Source organism: Nycticebus coucang, chromosome 1 (assembly GCF_027406575.1).
Source record: "Nycticebus coucang isolate mNycCou1 chromosome 1, mNycCou1.pri, whole genome shotgun sequence".
Lineage (NCBI taxonomy): Eukaryota > Metazoa > Chordata > Mammalia > Primates > Lorisidae > Nycticebus > Nycticebus coucang.
In genome coordinates this window covers 127483096-127504182 of record NC_069780.1, presented here as the reverse complement: position 1 = coordinate 127504182, position 21087 = coordinate 127483096, and the positions used below count along the sequence as shown (strand labels likewise).

At 43.2% G+C, this 21087-nt stretch overlaps 2 protein-coding genes and 1 pseudogene across 5 annotated transcripts in view; 2 read left to right on the top strand and 1 right to left on the bottom strand.

Moving 5' to 3' along the window:
* Positions 1-21087, top strand: part of CKMT2 (creatine kinase, mitochondrial 2) — a 118000-nt gene that overhangs the window by 23143 nt on the left and 73770 nt on the right. The window lies entirely within an intron of this gene.
* RASGRF2 (Ras protein specific guanine nucleotide releasing factor 2) overlaps positions 1-21087 on the top strand; it is a 274601-nt gene that overhangs the window by 231551 nt on the left and 21963 nt on the right. For both annotated transcript variants that reach the window (XM_053587375.1, XM_053587384.1), the window contains exons 19-22: positions 5448-5560; positions 17037-17097; positions 17391-17494; positions 19871-19955. In XM_053587375.1, coding sequence (XP_053443350.1) covers positions 5448-5560; positions 17037-17097; positions 17391-17494; positions 19871-19955 — 363 coding nt within the window. The remainder of the gene's footprint in view (positions 1-5447; positions 5561-17036; positions 17098-17390; positions 17495-19870; positions 19956-21087) is intronic.
* On the bottom strand, positions 10600-12300 carry LOC128583321 (elongation factor 1-alpha 1-like; annotated as a pseudogene). Its single transcript, XR_008379444.1, has one exon. The product of XR_008379444.1 is annotated as an elongation factor 1-alpha 1-like (transcript).

The following is a 21087-nucleotide window of genomic DNA, read 5'->3' as shown; positions in this document are numbered from 1 at the left end:
CTGTGTGGTGTAGCAGTAAAAAAACTCAGGCTTTAGCCAAGACTGCCTGGGTCCTCATCCTGGGTCTGCCACTTGCTGCTGGTGTGACTTTGTATAAGATACTTAGATTCTCTGTACCTTGATTTCCTCATATGTAACATGTGAGTAATGATGGTAAGTAACCATGTTGCCAGATTGTTACTGAGGATTACATTAGATAATAAAGTGGTAAAAATATTACCTAGTGTGGGGCCACCTCCCACTCACTCTTAGTGATGACCGTAATTACTTCAGGAGTTGTTTAACAACCTAGGGAAAATATTGACCTTCCTAAATGTGGGTAAATAAAGTCTTGGTAAAATAGCAGTAGCTATCACAGTAGCTCATCTCTCTAGGAGGAGCCTAACATCCTCAGCTGACAATGTTTTGCTCCTGAGCGTTTGGGTGTGCACTCCATTCCTTGACAGTTTTGTCACGCTCCCTGCAGCAGGTGTCCCCTCTTTGAAGGAATGAAGTTCCCAGATCTGCATTCCTGGGTGGTTTCTTTGTTCTAATCCTATCTTGTCATTCCTGCTTCGTGAATTGGAAAGCAAAAGCTAAACTAAGGGCCAAGGAAGGGGAAGGGAGGGGGGAGGTTTTGGTGGAGGGACAGTAACGGGTGGGGCCGCACCTACCTGCATCTTAGAATGGGTACAGGCGAAACTTACTAAATGCAGAATACAAATGTCTACATACAATAACTAAGAAAATGCCATGAAGGCTACGTTGAGCAGTTTGATGAGAATATTTCAGATTGTATATGAAACCAGCACATTGTACCCCTTGATTGCACTGATGTACACAGCTATGATTTAACAATTAAAAAAATAATAATAAATAAATAAATACTGCTGCTGTGATAACTTCAGGGAATATACCTCAGGGCGTCTTGGGTGTGAGGCTTTGTGTGATAACTGCAGCAGGTGGCTTTCCTCCTCCGGGCTCTGCCGGCTCTGAGCCAGCCACTCTCCGCCAGGTCCAAGTCCAAAGGCGGCTGCAGACGCGACGTGCGGCCGTCCCGGAGCGCCATCTGGCGGGCGCCTCAATTGCTGCCTCGCAGGAAGCGCTCGTAGTACTCTGCCGCCCTGTGGCCTCCCGGCCTGTCTTGGGCTTGGGGAAACGCAGCCCAAAATAACACTCTACCTAGACAATTACAGAATGGGTGTCAGCCAGACTTGTGAATAAACCATAGGGCAAACATCTTTTTGCTGCTTTAGGTTTTCTTTTTTTATTGAGTAGCAGCTACTGAATTTTGAACTAGTATTTTTGAATGACCAATTCTGTATTTTACATGCATTTGGGAAGAGCAAAATTATACAAGCTAGACAGTACATCAGAAGATTCTGAATGTTTTCTTTTCTTTGCTTTTTTCTTTGTACTTTTTATTATTTTTAATTAAATCATAGCTGTGTACATTAATGCAATCATGGGGTACAATATGCTGATTTTATATACAATTTGAAATATTTTCATCAAACTGGTTAACATAGCCTTCACGGCATTTTCTTAGTTATTTTTTTTTTTACATTTTGAGGGTATTTTCTTTTCTCTTTTTCCTTATTTTTATGATTTAAAAAAAGAAAATAAGCAAAGGCAGTGCAACTCCACATGTGGTCTCTGGACCAGCAGCAGCAGCCCCTGGGGCTTGTTGGAAACTCAGAATCTTAGTCCTCATTCCAGAACAGCAAATCAGAATCTTCACTTTAGCTGGAGCCCCCAGAGAGTCCTGTGGGTGGGGCAGTTTGGGGGGGTTGTTGGGGGAAGTCCCCTCACAGGAGACAGGCAGAAGGCCTGTGTTCTCGTCCCAGTGCCTCATCTTCCTAAGCACTAGTCCCAGCCTGTATCATCTCTCCAGCCTTGGGGGCCCCTGTGTGAAGGGAAATCGTGAGATCACGGCTTTTGTCTTGAATGCTCCCAGGTCAGCCAAGGAAGAACTAAAATTATATTCACGAGGTTTCTTTACACATTGTAAAAACCTGTGCAAATGTTAGCAAAAGTTATGAGTGAAGGTTCTGACATGTCATACTTGGCTATCAAAGAGTATGATTTTTATATCAGCACAGCAAAATTCAGCTGTAACCATTCGTCATGCTTCAGAGAGTGTCTCAGCTGATTTATTCAGGCTTTCAAAGGTCCTCCTCAAGCCATTCCCAGAGCTTAGAATAATAAAATTACATTCTGCTTTACTTAACAAGACCTTTCACACACTTGCTGTCCTGGAGCCCACAGGTGAGCCCAGTATGGGGCATAGTAGATTCTCGGTGCTGCTGGCTGATTAAACCGCTAATTAGTCCTCAGCAGGGCCCAATCAGCAGGGCCCAAACAGTAGCCATGTCCTTCACACTAATCATGCCGTTTATGGTAATCAGATTATTTGCATCATTAGAGACCTGATGTAGCTACACAAGGATTCAGTTCTCTTACTAATACATATCAAATATTCATTAAGGAAATAGACTTTTGATGGCTGAGAAATTCTTTGGTAGTGTACACAGATTAAAGTAGGTGAGATGATTAACTGTTTACAAACAGCATTCCCTTTACCTTGAAAATGAGGAAGGGGTGGAACAAAAATTTTTTAAACTCTGCAAAAAAAATGACTTTTCTCCTTGCATAGATTTTAAAAGAAAAATTAATAGAAGGTATTGGACAATAAGTAGATGAAATTTTAGGAAAATGAATCATCTGAAGCCCTAAGACTGATAAGACATTAACATCTGTGTTGCTCCTGGGTCCAATGGCTCTTGTTCCCAAAGAAACGGTGCTGTTATCAAACAGGGAAAAGTGATATACTGAGAATAACTTACTACACCATTTGCCACCAAACTGAGGTACAAAGATACTCAATTCCAGTTAGGTGAGACCTTCATATTATATAAAATTTGTGAAATAATGAATTTTTAAAAATGTTTTTTACTAAATGTAGTAAAATTTTGCTGTTTTCCTTTTATCTGATTCATTACAATTAATAATCTTTTCTCCAATCTGCTAAAAGAATTCAGAATGTGAGCACTTCAAAATTACTTTCCTTAAAGTTAAAATGCAATTATAATACGTATCTTTATATAGGAGAAAATAAATGCTTATGCATGGACATAAGAAAATACTGTCTATCAGAGTAAGAGCCTTGAAAGCAGGAATTTGGGCTGGGGCAGTGGCAGTGGCTCATCCCTGTAAAATCCTAGTGCTGTGGGAGGCCGAGGTGGGTGGATTGCTGGAGCTCAGGAGTTTGAGACCAGCCTGAGCAAGAGTGAGACCCTGTCTCTCCTAAAAATAGAAAAACAAGCTGGTGTGGTGGCAGGCATCTCCCTACTTGGGAGGCTGAGGCAAAAGGATCACTTGCACCAAGAGTTTGAGGTTGCTGTGAGCTATGATGATGCCACGGCACTCCACCCAGGGTGGCAGAGTGAGACTCAGTCTCAAAAAAAGAAAAAAGAAAAGAAAGCAAGACTTTGCAGTGTTCTTTTCATCTCAGAGTACCTGATAGTCCCTGTGTGTTGCTTGTAGGGGGTTCACAAGAATACACGTAAGAGCCACAGCTCTGCCTTTTAATTCATTTTTCCCTCAACGCTGACCTTTAAAATTTTCAAGTGAAGAGAAAAATTTGCAGAATAAAACAAAGTACACTGGTACATATCTAGAATGCCTCACTAATCTCTGACATGTTTGCCACGTTGGTTCTCTCCGTCCCCACCCCCAAGAACAAGGACCTGCTCTTACATAGCCAACAGTCAAATGATCAGGTCAAGGAAAACTGGACATTGGTGGAATGCTGTCTACTAGCATGTGGTCCTGATGCCGCTTTGCTAGCTGTCATCGTAATGCCCCCTTTAAGCATTTCCCCTCCTGACCCCAAGTCTAATCCGGGTTTACACGGTGCATTGAGCTGTTGGCCCTTTGGAAGAGCTCCTCAGTTTTTCTCTGTCTTGCATGACATTGACATTATGAAGAGTAAGGCTAGTGCTTCCTCACGGTGAGATCAAGATTGTGCCCTTTGGGCAGAAATGCTAAGGAAGCCTGTGTAACATTGTGTTGGTAGGTACGTGATACTGGCTTCTTCCATCCGTGGGGCTGATAACTTGGGTCACTTGTTAAGGTGCTATCTGACAGATTCTCCATTTGAAATTAATACGTAATTTCTAGGAAGTCCTCTGAGACTGCTAATTCTGTCCCACTATATTTGATTCAGCCCCTTATCACCCATTCATGATCCTTGCCTGAACCAGTGATTACTGCTTTGGTTGAAAATGGTGATTTTCTAACTCAATGATTCCTTTGCGTTTCCTAGTTGTAATTCCACTATTCAGAGCAGTTTTATCTTCTACCTTCTTTATCTATCTTGTAGGCGTCAGTAAGGACTTGCAGTTTCTTTTTACTCAGTTATTGCTTGCTACTCCGTTACTCATTGGCTGATGCTCACGGTGCTCTAGCTTTGCCCCGTGGATGCCCCTTCCGTCTCACACTGGTGTAGGTTTGAGGCGGCCCTCCAGTTTGTACCGTGCTTTAGCCCTTAGCATGCCTGTGTTGATGCATACACAGATGTTAGTAGCCTTTGCACATCTTCATTCAAGTGACCACCCAAACGATAGATTTTACTCTCGCAATAGATACTGTTTGAGCTACTGCTGTGTCCTACTTCTCGATCTTCTTCATGGTTCAGTGGAAAAGCAGGCAACTGGCCCTTACGATACCGTCACTGTGTGTTACAATAGCGCCCACCACAACGCCTGGCTAGACGGGGTCTCACGTGTTACATGGGAGCACAGAGAAAAAGCTCCTAACTCCACTGAGTCCAAATTAAAGGAAGACTTGGGGGAGAAGGTATATCACCTCCTGGACCCAAAAGAGTCAATGTGGGCAGGTGGCACAGTGTTCCAGGCAGCGTGTACTGAGGAACGAAAAGCATCTGGGACATCTAAGGCAGTGAGAGGGTGGAGTGTGGCATGTGGGGGTTTGTGTTGGGTGTTAAGGGGACGTAAGCAGAATGAGAGAAGAGCCTGGGGGGCTGACCAGGGCATCGTAAGCTTTATAAGGACTCTGCCCAATTGCTGTCCCTGTAGCAGCTGTTCTCAACCCTGACCTTCTCATCCCCTGGGAAGCCTGTCAGAAATACCAACAACTGGAGGTGGCGCCTGTGGCTCAAAGGAGTAGGGCGTCGGCCCCATATACCAGAGGTGGTGGGTTCAAACCCGGCCCCAGCCAAAAAATAATGTAAAAGAAAAGAAAGAAAGAAAGAAATACAAACAACCGGGCCTCCTCTCAGACCAATCCCATCAGGATTTCCAGGGGTGGCGGGAGCTCTAGAGTTCATACATTTTAATTTCCATACTTAGCTTCTAGAGACTTTATCCTGAGGAATGGTGTCACATGTCACAGAGTTTTATAAGCCCTTCATAACTAAAATTTAAAAGATTCAATTTATTTCGTAGGATTTTGAACTCAACAACGAATTGAAGATGAACGTCCTAAATTTGCTAGAAGAAGTTTTGCGAGACCCAGATCTTCTTCCCCAAGAAAGGAAAGCCACAGCGAACATCCTGAGGTAAAGGCCATCGCAGACGCTGACTGAGTCCCATGGATTCATTTGTGCTGTGTTCACAGAAAGTAAGGTCCTCTCAAACCAGAAGGGTGAATCCTACCACCTGCAGGCCGTTGAAATTGTGTCCTCACGAGTAAAGTGTTATCTGTCATCTTCTCTTCCCTGGGAGCAGACTTTGGTCTGGGTGGGGTGACTCCAGTGGAGTGTGCGCGTGCCTGTGGGCGTGGGCAGCCTGTGGTTTACAGTGGGACCAAAAGTTAAGAGGAGCCTTGAGGATCCGGCCCTGCGGGTCTAGCAGCCATTGCAGAGAGATTTCTTCCTCAGTGGATTCTCCCTGTTTGTCTCCTGCTCATTTTCTAAGCAGGGTCATAGTGTTTCTGCGGGAGTCTTGCTCACCTAGACAGTGGATGTGCCATCGTAGACGCATTACGTATTTTCTTTGGCTTGTTTCACTGGTCCCAAACAAACTTTTCTGTCAACTTTTCAGTTTAGGATTTTCACTTCATGTAGGTCGTATAATTGTGTGGGATTGTATAAGGTGTGGCCCCACTTCTGTGGATTAAAGGCTTGAACTGTGGATGTCCCACTAGGGACTTGCATGTATAGCTGTTAGACCCAGCTCCCGAGTGAATAGCAGGCTTTCTGATAGCCTCTTCTTTTCCTTTCTTTCTTTCTTTCTTTCTTTCTTTCTTTTTTTTTTGAGTAAGACTGTCACCCTGGGTTGAGTGCTATGGTGTCAGCCTAGCCCACAGCAACCTCAGACTCCTGGGTTCCAGTGATTCTCTTGCCTCAGCCTCCTGAGTAGGTGGAAGTACAGGTGCTTGCCACAACACCTGGCTAGACAGGGTCTCATTCTTGCTCAGGCTGGTCTCAAACTCCTAAGCTCAGGCAACCACCCACTCTCTTCCACTTCCCAGATTACTGGTGTGAGCCCCTCAGCATGGCCTTTCTTATAGCTTTTTGAAGGACAGGTGGGTTTTTTTATTTATTTGATTTTATTATTAAATCATAGCTGCGTACATTAATGCGATCATGGGGCACCATACACTGTTTTTATAGACCATTTGACATATTTTCATCACACTGGTTAACATAGCCTTCCTGGCATTTTCTTAGTTGTTGTGTTAAGACATTTATATTCTACATTTACTAAGTTTCACATGTACCCTTGTAAGATGCACCGTAGATGTGGTCCCACCAATTACCCTCCCTCTGCCCATCCTCCCCCCTCCTTCCCTCTTCCCCTTCCCCATATTCTTAGGGTATAACTGGGTTACAGCTTTCATATGAAAGCCATAAATTAATTTCATAGTAGGGCTGAGTACATTGGATACTTTTTCTTCTATTCTTGAGATACTTTATTAAGAAGAATACGTTCCAGCTCCATCCATGTAAACATGAAAGAGGTAAAGTCTCCATCTTTCTTTAAGGCTGCAAAATGTTCCATGGTGTACATATACCACAATTTATTAATCCCTTCGCGGATCGATGGGCACCTGGGCTTTTTCCATGACTTAGCAATTATGAATTGGGCTGCAATAAACATTTTGGTACAAATATCTTTGTTATAATGTGATTTTTGGTCTTCTGGGTATATACCTAGTAGAGGAATTATAGGATTGAATGGCAGATCTATTTTTAGATCTCTAAGTGTTCTCCAAACATCTTTCCAAAAGGAATGTGTTAATTTACATTCCCACCAGCAGTGTAGAAGTGTTCCCTTTTCTCCACATCCATGCCAACATCTCTGGTCTTGGGATTTTGTGATATGGGCTAATCTTACAGGAGTTAGATGATATCTCAAAGTAGTTTTGATTTGCATTTCTCTGATGATTAAGGATGATGAGCATTTTTTCATATGTCTGTAGGCCGTGTGCCTGTCTTCTTCAGAGAAGTTTCTCTTCAAGTCCCTTGCCTACTTTGCGATGGGATCACTTGTTCATTTTCTTGCTTATATGTCTGAGTTCTCTGTGGATTCTGGTTATTAAACCTTTGTCGGAGACATAACCTGCAAATATCTTCTCCCATTTTGAGGACTGTCTGCTTGCTTTACTTACTGTGTTCTTGGCTGTGTAGAAGCTTTTTAGTTTGGTCCCAGTAGTGTATTTTTGAAGCTGCTTCAATTGCCCAGGGGGTCGTCCTCATAAAATACTCGCCCAGACCGATTTCTTCAAGGGTTTTCCCTGCACTCTCTTCTAGTATTTTTATAGTTTCATGTCTTAAGTTTAAATCTTTAATCCAGTGAGAGTCTATCTTAGTTAATGGTAAAGGTGTGGGTCCAGTTTCAGTCTTCTACAGGTTGCCAGCCAGTTCACCCAGCACCATTTGTTAAATAGGGAATCTTTTCCCCACTGAATGTTTTTAATTGGCTTGTCAAAGATCAAATAACAGTAAGTAGCTGGATTCATCTCTTGGTTCTCTATTCTGTTCCATACATCTACCTCTCTGTTTTTGTGCCAGTACCATGCTGTTTTGATCACTATCGATTTATAGTATAGTCTGAGGTCTGGTAGTGTGATTCCTCCTGCTTTGTTTTTATTTCTGAGTAATATCTTGGATATTCGAGTTTTTTTCTGATTCCATATAAAACGAAGTATTATTTTTTCAAGATCTTTAAAGTATGACAGGGGAGCTGTAATAGGGATTGCATTAAAATTGTATATTGCTTTGGGCAGTATAGACATTTTAACAATGTTGATTCTTCCCAGCCATGAGCGTGGTATGTTTTTCCATTTGTTAACATTTTCAGCTATTTCTTTTCTTAGAGTTTCATCGTTCTCTTTATCTCTATCACGTCCTTTGTTAAACTCCCAAATATTTCATCTTCTTTGGCACTACTGTGAATGGAATAGAGTCCTTAACTGTTTTTTCAGCTTGACTATTATTGGCCTATAGAAAGGCTACCGATTTATGAGTGTTGATTTTGTAACCTGAGACGCTGGTGTATTCCTTGATAACTTCTAAGAGTTTTGTAGTAGAATCCCTGGTGTTTTCCAGATATACAATCATATCATCTGTGAAGAGCAAAAGTTTGATCTCTTCTGACCCTATATGGATACGCTTGATCGCCTTTTCTTCCCTAATTGCGATGGCTAAAACTTCCATTACAATGTTAAAGAGCAGTGGAGACAATGGGCAACCTTGCCTGGTTCCTGATCTGAGTGGAAATGATTTCAATTTAACTCCATTCAATACGATATTTGCTGTGGGTTTGCTGTAGATGGCCTCTATCAGTTTAAGAAATGTCCCTTCTATACCAATTTTCTTAAGTGTTGTGATCATGAAGAGATGCTGGACATTATCAAAAGCTTTTCCTGCATCAATTGAGAGAATCATATGATCCTTGTTTTTTAATTTGTTTATGTGCTGAATTATATTTATAGATTTACGTATATTGAACCAGCCTTGAAACCCTGGGATAAAACTGACTTGGTCATGATGTATAATTTGTTTGATGTGTTGCTGGATTCTGTTTGTTAGGATCTTGTTGAATATTTTTGCATCTATATTCATTAGTGATATTGGTCTATAATTTTCTTTTCCTGGTTTTGGGATCAGGGTGATGTTTGCTTCATAGAATGTGTTGAGTAGTCTTCCTTCTTTTTCTATATTTTGGAACACGTTGAGTAATGTAGGTACTGGTTCCTCTTTAAAGGTTTGGTAGAATTCTGACGTGAAGCCATCTGGTCCCAGGATTTTCTTTTTAGGGAGGTTTTGTATGGTTGATGCTATTTTGGAAATTGATAAGGGCCTGTTCTGCATTTCCTTTTGATTCTGGCTAAGTCTTGGAAGGTGACATGCTTCCAAGTATTGGTCAATTTCCTTCAGATTTTCATATTTCTGAGAATAAAGTTTCTTGTAACATTCATTAAGGATTATTTGAATTTGTGAGGAGTCTGTTGTTATTTCATCTTTGTCATTTCTAATTAATAAGATTAGATATTTTACTCTTTTTTTTCCTGGTTAGGTTAGCCAAAGGTTTATCTATTTTACTGACCTTTTCAAAATACCAATTTTTTGATTTAATGATCTGTTGTATAATTCTTTTGTTTTCAATTTCATTTAATTCTGCTCTAATTTTGGTTATTTCTTTTCTTCTACTGGGTTTCGGGTTGGAATGTTCTTCTTTGTCCAGTTGCTTGAGATGTCCCAGTAAGTTGTTAACTTCCTCTCTTTCCGTTCTCTTGAGGAAGGCTTGCAGTGCTATAAATTTCCCTCTTAGAACTGCCTTTGTTGTATCACAGAGGTTCTGATAATTCATGTCTTCATTGTCCTTTTGTTCCAAAAATTTGGCAATTTCCTTCTTAATCTCATCTATGACCCAGCTATCATTCAGCATAAAGTTATTTAACTTCCATGTTTTTGTATGAGTATGCAGATTCCTGTTGTTACTGAGTTCAACTTTTATTCCATGGTGGTCTGAGAAGATGCAAGGAAAAATTTTTATTCCTTTAAATTTACTGAGGTTAGACTTGTGACCTAAGATGTGATCGATTTTGGAGTATGTTCCGTGGGCTGATGAGAAGAATGTGTATTCAGTTTTGTTGGGATGAAATGTTCTGTAGATGTCTGTAAATCTAAATGTTGGGTGGTTAGGTTTAAATCTAAAATTTCTTTGCTCAGCTTCTTATTGGAGGATCTATCCAACACTGCCAAAGGAGTGTTGAAATCTCTGACTATTATGGAGCTGGAGGAAATCAAGTTGCTCATGTCTGTTAGAGTTTCTCTTATAAATTGAGGCGCATTCTGGTTGGGTGCATAAATATTAATAATTGAAATCTCATCATATTGAGTATTTGATACAATATCCATTCTTATCCTTCCTTACTTTTGTTGGTTTAAAGCCTATTGTATCTGCAAATAGAATTGCAACTCCTGCTTTTTTCTGATTACCATTTGCCTGAAATATGGACAACCATCCTTTCACCCTGAGTCTATAGTTATCTTTTAAGGTAAGATGTGATTCTTGTATGCAGCAAATATCTGGCCTGAGGGGACTTTTTTTTTCTCATTAAACTTTATTTTAATGAGTCTCAAAATTCTGTGACAGATTTTTGGTCATGTTGTTTCCATTAAAAAAGTACTGATTTTAAAACTAATAACTTAAAACTGCCACACAAAAAGAAAACAAATGGTCCACAAAACATTTTCCTTTCCTTCTGAAGGTTTTATTGATGCATTGTTATCATTAACCAGTCTTTTACTATTAAACTTAAACGGCCAATTGAAACAAACAGTTCTGAGACTGTTCTTCTACCACTGATTAAGACTGTGGTGGCAGGTATTAGAGATAATATTCATTTAGCCTTCTGAGCTTTCTGGGCAGACTTGGTGACCTTGCCAGCTCCAGCAGCCTTCTTGTCCACTGCTTTGATGACACCAACAGCAACTGTCTGTCTCATGTCACGAACAACAAAATGACCCAGAGGCAGATAATCTGGGAAGCTCTCAACACACATGGGTTTGCCAGGAACCATATGGATGATGGCGGCGTCACCAGATTTAAGGAATTTAGGGCCATCTTCCAGCTTTTTACCAGAGTGGCGGTCAATCTTTTCCTTCAGCTCAGCAAACTTGCATGCAATGTGAGCTGTGTGACAATCCAATACAGGAGCATAGCCAGCACTAATTCGGCCTGGATGGTTCAGGATAATCACCTGAGCAGTGAAGCCAGCTGCTTCCATCAGTGGGTCATTTTTGCTATCACCAGCAACATTGCCACGACGAACATCTTTGACAGACACATTTTTGATGTTGAAGCCCACGTTGTCTCCTGGAAGAGCTTTACTCAAAGCTTCATGGTGCATTTCAACAGACTTTATTTCAGTTGTAACATTAACTGGAGCAAAGGTGACCCCCATGCCAGGTTTGAGAACACCAGTCCTCACTAGGCCCACAGGGATAGTACCAATACCACCAATTTTGTAGACATCCTGCAGAGGCAGAAGCAAGAGCTTGTCAGTTGCACGAGTTGGTGGCAGAATGCAATCCAGAGCTTCAAGCAGCATGGTTCCACTGGCATTGCCATCCTTCCGGGTGACTTTCCTTCCCTTGAACCAAGGCAAGTTTGCACTTGGCTCCAACGTGTTGTCTGGTTGGTTCCAACCAGAAATTGGCACGAATGCTACTGTGTTAGGGTTGTAGCCAATTTTCTTAATGTAAGTGCTGACTTCTTTAATGATTTCCTCGTATCTTTTCTGGCTGTAGGGTGGCTCAGTGGAATCCATCTTGTTAACACCAACAATTAGTTGTTTCACACCCAGTGTGTAAGCCAGAAGGGCATGCTCACGGGTCTGCCCATTCTTTGAGATACCAGCTTCAAATGCACCAACACCAGCAGCAACAATCAGGACAGCACAGTCAGCCTGAGATGTGCCTGTGATCATGTTTTTGATAAAGTCTCTGTGTCCTGGGGCATCAATGATAGTAACATAGTATTTGCTGGTCTCTAATTTCCACAGGGAGATATCAATGGTGATACCCTGCTCACGTTCAGCCTTTAGTTTATCCAAGACCCAGGCGTACTTGAAGGAGCCCTTTCCCATCTCAGCAGCCTCCTTCTCAAATTTTTCAATGGTTCTCTTGTCAATGCCACCATATTTGTAGATCAGATGGCCAGTAGTAGATCAGATGGCCAAATCTACGTGTCCAATGACAACAATGTTGATATGAGTCTTTTCCTTCCTCATTTTGGATTGTATGGGTGGTTTTCACAACACCTGTGTTCTGGCGGCAAACCTGTTGCCAAAAAGCTGGCCTGAGTTTTTGTATCCAGTCAGACAGGTGGGTTTTTTCCTGGTTCATTCTACACGAAAGGGGAAGCCGTCAGTGGCTGGTGCAGACATTTCAGTCACAACTTCCCGGGTCACTCTTGGCTATCTCTTCTTTCCCTATTTGGGGGTGAGAAGCATGGCATCTATCTGCTAGGGCAGCGGTTCTCAACCTGTGGGTTGCGACCCACAGGAACTGCATTAAAGGGTCACAACATTAGGAAGGTTGAGAACCACTGTGTTCGGGCCTGGTACTCTTTTGCTGTTCTGATTTCTAATTCCCTCTTCATTTACAATCTGTAGAAATAATCCTTTCTTTCTTCTAATTGTGGCTGCTTTGTTTCTTTGTACATGTGGTTTAGAGTGCTTGGGTATGGAGGGGAGTCTAACTCAGTCCACCATGTCTTTGGAAGTCCCTTCCTGACACAGCAATGCCAGGTTTTGGTTTGTGATGATCTAGCAACTGGCCCATAGTCATTATTAGCCCTTAGCTAAAGATCCCACAGCCAGACCATTCTGCAGTGTTCGGGCTTTTATGGGTTGACTGTGTCCCCCCAAAAACATTATGTTGGAGTCCTAACCTCCAGTATGTCAAAATGCAACTTTATTTGGAAATAAGTCCATTGCTGGTATAATCTGTTAAGACAGGGTCTTACTGGAAGAGGGAGGCCCCCAATCCAATTTGATTGGTGCCCTTATCAGAAGTTGACCCTGGAAGACAGACACACACAGAGAGGAGGCTGTCTGAAGAAGCGGCAGACTTTGCAGTTAGCAACTGTGAGACAAAGAATACCGGAGACTGCTGGGAAGCCACAGAAGCTGAGAAAAGGCAAGGAAGGAGTCCCCTGCAGGGTTCAGCAGCACCAGCCCTGCTGACATCGTGATTCAGACCGCTGTCTGTCCAGAACCCTGAGATGATACTTTGCTGTTGTTTTAAGCCTCTCAGTTGGTGACATTTTGTTAGGGCAGCTCTGGGAAACAATGAGGGGCCTTTTTTACTTTCTCCACCCTGCAAAAACATCTAAGTAAGCTTAGGGATTCCATTACTGAGCCTATTTTCAGATTTTAAGATTATAAATACGTATTGGGGAAAAGCCTGTTTCAGGGATGAGCGATGCGTGTCTGTGGGTCATGGCAGGGAGCTTCTCTCTTCCTGTGGGTTCTCGTTGTTTATCTGAAGCTCATGTGTGTGAGCAGGGAGGTAGCGTTCCTTTTCTCTCCTGTAAAGAGTTGGTTATGCTCTTTGGATTTAAAACACTAATACTTAAAAACTGCATGCTGGCGGTTTGTGCCCCTTGGGTCACCTGACTAAATAGCTATCAGGGAAACAAGGGGAAAACAGCCAGGATTGGCTGATGTGAGGCTCTCTTATTGCCAGTCCTCTCCAGACACCTGTGCTGAACATTTCCAATCAATCCTAAGAGTTTTCTGTCTGCGCCAAGAGGTAACCTCAGAAACCAGTTAATTGGACTTGATACTTACAGTGAATCCTATTTACCATCCCAGGTCTTTATTTTTCATCAGGTTTACAGCGTGCTGATTTCTCTTTGCTGAATAGTGCCCTGAGAATTGGAGGTGTTAAGACTGATAGGGAATAGAAATTTTGGTAGGTGGCACAGTAGGAGGATAATACAGCATTCTGATTCCAACTGTTGCAGAATGTCACAGGCTTACATGTTGGCCCAGCCACTTACTGCCATCTAGTATCTCAACCAATCTGAACCTCGGTGTCCTCATTTATGAGATGGGGCTAGAAATGCCTACTTCACTGGGTTGTTGTGAAAAGTATGTGTAAAGAGAGTAACACAATCTACTACAGCTGTTATTATTGTTATTACTAATCTATTAGCAGCACTAACAGGAGCTCTTGGGAAAAATAGTTTCAAGGTGATATGGCTCAAGCGAAACCAGGCTGGATCTCAGCCAAACCTGACTTTTCTTAGGCTTCACGACTTCATCTACACAAAGAAAGTACAGACCATTCCCCAGAGAGAGGCCAGTTGCCCTTGGTTCTGTTTTTAGACTACCTTATTTCCACAATTGATGAAGGAATTTTCCACTTAATAGAACTTGGATAATCCCACTTCCTTTTCAGTTTATTTGGTGTTTCATTGTAAATGCACAATTATTAAACTGATGATACTGCTGATAGATGTGTGTGTAGGGGCAGGGGGTGGGGAGTAGAAGACCAGGATCCTAGAAAATTCTTCAAAGCCTAAAGGTAGGTGGAAGGCTAGAAGTAAACACTTCCTCAGAGGATGGAACCAGAGGTGCAGAGGCCGCCTCATCTGCAAGGGCCCTGAACTGTCAATCCAGATTATGGCTGTGAAGGATGAAAACACATCATATTGTAGTCAGATGGAGCTCTGACATGTAGAGATCTGTGTGCATTCCAGTCATAAAACAGATTTGAACATAAAATGTGTATTTAAGCATATATCACATTAAATATAATACAACGCAACTTCTCTAATGAAGCACGTTCCTGCCTCACAGTCTTGCAGCAGTTAATTATGCTCAATTCCCACAGGTAGTTTGTGGCCCAGTGTGTGAATAAAAACCTCTGCTTAAGACTTTGATATTTCTGAAATACCACTCTTCTCCAGAGTTGTCTAGCAACCTTCCAACTTGAATAGATCCCTAATATGCCACAAAATGAAAAGACAGAGTGACTTGACTTCTTGGAAGGTCATTGGTGGTGGTCTCAGTTCATAAGGAAGTCGTCCCCAAACCTCAGCGCCCAAGTAGCATCAACAGGAAGCCATGAATATTAGGTAGCGTGATGGAACCAGGAAGCATCTTGGACCATTAGGGGGTAAATCACTGAGAAGAGGAACTTTGCGCAGGAGCTAACTTAATGATCATGTCTCTCCAAGGGCAGGATATCATCCAACCTTATAAAAAAATCATTTCTGGGTCAGTGCCTGTGGCTCAGGATGCCGGCCTCATATGCCAAGGGTGGCGGATTTGAACCCGGCCCTGGCCAAACTGCAACAAAAAAATAGCTGGATGTTGTGGCAGGCACCTGTAGTCCCAGCTACTCAGAGGCTGAGGTAAGAGAATCACCTAAGCCCAAGAGCTGGAGGTTGCTGTTAGCTGTGATGCCAAGAGACTGTACCGAGCGCAACAAAGTAAGACTGTCTCTAAAAAAAAAGAGTCATTTCCCACTGCTACACACAGCTGTGGAGACACGTATCTCTCTCTAGGAACCAAGACTACAGGAGAAAGAATGGTATACACTTGGGAAAAGGGTCACTTCAACCCATTCTTTGTAACCCTTAAGTGTGCCTGGAGAGTCTTTGAAGATAGTTGAGTTTAACTTTATTTTTTCTCATCTTGATCTGCTCTTCTGCATGCGATGACTATTCCCTTTTGCTCTCAATGATACAGCAAATTGCCAGTCATTGGGCTACCAGTAGCACAGCCTGCTCCTCTTCAAACAGAGAGAGCTTTTGGAAGAGGGGAGGGAGACCAAGGGGAGGGAGGCGTTTACTGACTGTGCTCCTCGTGGGACCCTTGCAGAGGCACCTGGCATGAGTTTACCTGGGAGAAGCTCAGGGTAACAGGACAAGCATAACTGTTCTGGAACACCTGGCCAAGCTAGTCCATGTCTTTGAGCTTTTGTTTCCTCATCTAAAAAAGAAGATAATAATGCCCAGCTAGAAGAGATTTTTTGATGACACAGGAAGTAGTGTGTGTCAAATGCTTAGCCCATGACATACAGTTAGAATACCATAAAACATCTCTGTTGATTTTGTATTCTGGAGAGCTGTGGGGGTTGTTGTAATCAACTCAGAGTACAACAGACTATCACATCATGACTCCTTTTGAAACTGGCTTCCTCCAGCTGACAGGCTACAGGGATTGGAACTGTTTAAATAGTTGGAACTTTCAGTATATGCTTTTGCTTCACTTTGGGAAACTTAAAATGCTTGGCCCTGATTGCAAGTTGTATAATAGGATGACTACTCAGTACAACTCTCCCGGACTCTATAAACCTTTGTTGAACATCAAATATCCTCCCACTTCTGAAACTGGTATCTTAGATACTATGTGTTTATTTATTTATTCATTTCTTGTTTATCCCCTGCCCCCCAAAATGATATTGAGAGCTGACTCTCCCCATGTGTGGGATGTGGGACCAAAGTGTCTGAGGGAAGTCTGCATAGAAAGCAAGAGGGGAGACTTTATCTGCTGACTCCTGCCTCCCACCATCTGGAACTGCCCTGTGCTTCTGGTCCATGTCAGCTGAGAAGGGGGTGGCTCTGCACCTTCTGTGGCAACATCCACGTGAAGGACCCGGGTAGGGGACAGAGGGCGGGATGGGGGTGCTCAGGCCTATGAGCTCAACTCACTGATGGTATTGGAGGCTGCCCCACAGAGATAGATGATCTCCACAACCCAGGGCACACCCAGCTCACCCCCAGGTTTGTGTGGACGGTGGTTGTTTTGTTCATAACCTTGCACATGTTTGTAACAGTTGGCTCTTTGTTCTAAGCTAGCTGTCTCCGTGATTCCCGTGTGGTTTTCTGTGTTGAGACTGCCTGTCCCCAGCTCAGCCCCTTGTCCTGGTGCACATCCTTGCAGAGCCAAACTCTCAGACTTCCCACCCAGGGAAAACCAGACTGTCTTGGGTAGTTTCATTTCTAGCATGTCTAGTGTTTTGTTTTTTTTTCTTTTTCATGGAGGATATTTTGATTTTCTTTCAGAGCTCTTTCACAAGATGATCAAGATGACATCCACCTAAAATTAGAGGATATAATTCAAATGGTAAGTTCAGCCACATTTTTTCCAGCACAACTATGTACAGACTCCCTCTCAAAGGTGAGCTTGTAACTAATCACTGAGTCTTATCTATGAAGCTCTGGGAGATGAGTCACCATTGGCGTGGGGCCCAGCAATTGGTCATGATGTTAGTGTTGGCTTTGAGATTTGTGAGCTTGCCGCCATTTTCTTTCATAGCTAGAATCTGGTGACTTATGTCACATTTCCACACAAGCAGCTGCCTGCCTCGCCAGCCTTCCCTGAACGAGTGTTTCATTTCCCTTCTTCCTTTCTCGCAGACTGACTGTCTGAAGGCCGAGTGCTTCGAGACCCTGTCAGCCATGGAGCTGGCTGAGCAGATCACCCTCCTGGACCACATTGTTTTCAGAAGCATTCCCTACGAGTGAGTGTCGCCCTCACAGCAGGGCACTAGCTGGATTAGAAGTAGACGTTATTTCTGAGGCCTGTGCGCGCGTGTGTGCGCATGCCCAGGGGTGTGAGTTTTCATCTTGAGATGGTTTGGCCCTATTTGAATGTATTTGGATTCCAGGTTATACTGGAAATACTGATTGGATGACTCTCCAAACAGCTCCTCTCGTGTTTCTGTGGGGATTAGGGTTACCACAGAATGGGGATTTCTTTGTACTCCTCTATCCCTGAGTTATGGAAACCAGGACACGATTACAACAGTGGTTCCTTCTCAAATTTCATGTGCCGAAAATCATTTGGGAAGCTTGCTGAAAATGTGCATTCCTAGGGAGCCCCCTCCGTAATTCTAATTCTAGTAGTTTTGATCAAGGGCCAGGAAACTGTATTGTCAGGGTGAAAATACAGATAACTCTGTGTAGTCCAAGACTACACCTTGGGAAACACTGATTTAGGGTAAAGGCTGTAAAACCTGCTATAATTCTTCACCCACATCCCTAAATCAACAAGTATTGTTAAGCGTCATCACACAGCCTTTCCATTTTCTCATGTGTAAAGTAAGGGGAGGCTGTTTATGTCTCTTCTGGCTGTCATATATGGTAACTGCAAAAACAAGGCCTTTGGACAAACGGCAATTGTTAGCATACATTTTCTATGAACTAATTACTAAGTTGGAGGTAAAGAGAGGGCAGGATGAGAGGCCTGGAGGTGATTCATGTCCTATGCGGAGCAGAGATGTCCCGTGATGATGGAGAGGGGAGGCGTGAGCAGGGTGGATGGGCCGAGGGTCAGATGAGGCAGCAGGGCAGGGCCAAAGGATGCCCCTGCATCTTTGATACATTTTAGCTTCTTTCCCTCCACTTCTTCTAGCACTTATGGACCTGTCTGTGAATATGAAAAACAAATTAAAATAGGAATGTGCCCCAGGGGCTATTAAAATCGACCCAGGGACTCTGCAGACTTGATTGAGGATCCACAATGTCTCTTCCCACCCACTTTCACCACCGTCCCCCTCGCCTCAGGAGTCGCCAGTGCAGTGAGAATGGGGACTGGGGAGGAGGGAGAGCAAAGTCAGAACCGCCCTGGTCACCTTTGTTTCCTCCTGGGCCCTCCCCACCTCTCTTCTCTGTCCCCTGTGTCAACATCTGCCAGTTACTTCCATCCATGTCCATCATGCCTCACAATGGGAGCAGGACCAACAAAAGCAAGGGACAAAGCCCCTTGCCCAAGGACTCAACCGACATTTCTGTATTAAGTGTCAGAGTAATTTCAAGTCTTTTTTTCTTTAAATGCCTATATAAAATCATTCCTGCGCGTTCCATCTTAGCAGTCCCTGGGTGCTTGCTGTGGTCTGGTGACCTGCTCAGGCGTGAAGTGTGGAAGGCAGACCTTCTCACGAGGCACCGCTCAACAGCCTCCTCGGGTGAACATGCTGGAAAAGTGCAGCGAGGAAGGTTTTCGCCAGCCCTAACAACAGTGTTCTGTGGCCTTTTTTATCTCACAGCAACTTGAACCTATAGTTAAACTTCTGCAGCACACTTAAATTATGTTGATTTAAAAAAAAAAAGAGTAAAAAAAAGACTATATTTACCGTGCTTTGAATTTCTTTTGAAAATAATTTAATTAATGATCTTTAAAAAATTTCACAGCACGTCTAAGACCCTCATGGCACACCAGGGTGCCATGGCACATCATTTGAGAATCACTGCCTTAACATATGAGCTGTCCTGAGCTTTGGGTGTGGGGGGAGGGACACGAAATCCCTGCCCTTGGAACCCACATCCTCCAGAAGAATGGCAGAGGAGAGTGGAGGAAAACATTCTGTTCTTGATTAACATTTCTGATAGGGATGCATTTTTTTGCACCCTTTGCCAAGTCTTAATATTTTTAAAAACTAAACCTGAGAAAATAGGCTTAGTTTCTGAATTAGTACTTAACCCTTTTACCCTGTTTCCCCGAAAATAAGACCGTGTCTTATTTTAAGGTGTGCTCCCAAAGATGCGCTAGGTCTTATTTTTAGGGGACGTCTTATCTTTCCTGTAAGTAGGTCTTATTTTCGGAAGATGTCTTATTTTCGGGAAAACAGGGTATTTCGTTTGTGTTGATTGTTGCTTTCCAACTCCAGAGAAGCCTTGTATGATCCCAACAGGGCCAAAGTTCTAAACATTTATAAGAGAAAGCTGGAAACTGAAAAATCTCTTTCTTTTTGGTATCAAGTGGTGGAATGCTACCGCTGAGGTAAAATTCAAGAGGGCAGTAGCAGCCCGTCCCCTATTCGTGATAATTATCCAGGATGGATCATAGCCCCCAGTTTTTAAAAACTTAGTTTTTGTGTTTTGTTTTAAACTTTCAGAGAGTTTCTTGGGCAAGGGTGGATGAAGCTGGACAAAAATGAAAGAACACCTTACATTATGAAAACCAGCCAACACTTTAATGATGTGAGTAACCAGAGAAATAAAACCGTGGGCACATATGGGAAGATAAATACTGGGGTGTGAAGTTTCCTTTAAAATCAAGCAACTCTGTCATCTAAGAGCTCCCAGTAATGTCACCATTTCCAGTTAACTTCCTGACATGAGAGGTCTGGCTCTCATGGTCCCCAGTGCCGTGATATCGAGGTCACTGTTGCTTTTTCATGATTATTGTTACTTCCTGGTCCTAACTTGACTAACAGAGTGAGCAGCTCACATGTCCCTGGGGCCTGGTGGTGGTGACAGTAAGACTGGGTTGGTCCAGTGCCTTTTTGTCATTCTTGACCGTTCAGCCTGAACTGCATTCCAGGGTTGGAAGGACTGCTCAGGGCACAGTCACACTGGGACTGGGGCTCAGTGCAGCAGTGGCCAGCTCTGGGTCCAGCTCCCTGCTCTGCTTTTCTCCAGCCATAAGATTAGCAGGTGCTTTTATACCCACCAAGTTGGTTTTGTTTTGTTGTTTTTTTTTTTTTTTTTGAGACAGAGTCGCACTCTGTTGGCCTGGGTAGAGTGCCACAGCTCACAGCAACCTCAAACTCTTGGGCTCCACCAATTCTCTTGCCTCAGCCTCCCGAGTAACTGGGACTGCAGGCACCTGCCACTACCAGCTTTTTAATTGGTTCTGCTCTCATGGTCTTATCTTGGGGTGGAGCTAGGAACAGACAGTGGGAGTGTCTTCAGCACTATCCAAGCACAGAGAAGGCTCCCTTTCCAGTTCTACTAAACTATAGTAGAAAGAGTAATGATGTGCTTAAAAAAAAAAACTACCAGGAACCCCATGGGTAAGTTAATAAGTTGTCCAGAATCAAAATACAAAAACAACAGTGTGGATTCCCAAGGTAGTCTCTTGTGTAGGGCCTGCTCAGAGCACGTAGGACACTGTCCCACAATGAGCTACAGTGCTGTTACTGCCTAGGCTGAGGTGGTGCCTCATCTGGTCCTCACCCTGGGAAGCAGAGCCCCTGCTGTGGGAAATGAATGTCTGCTACCTGTGCTGTTCCAACACATAAGAAGCTGGAGACTGGATCCAGGCTCCAGACCCACATGCATTGTACTCTCAACAACTGGCAGATGGAACCTGTCACCTGCAGCCCACAGC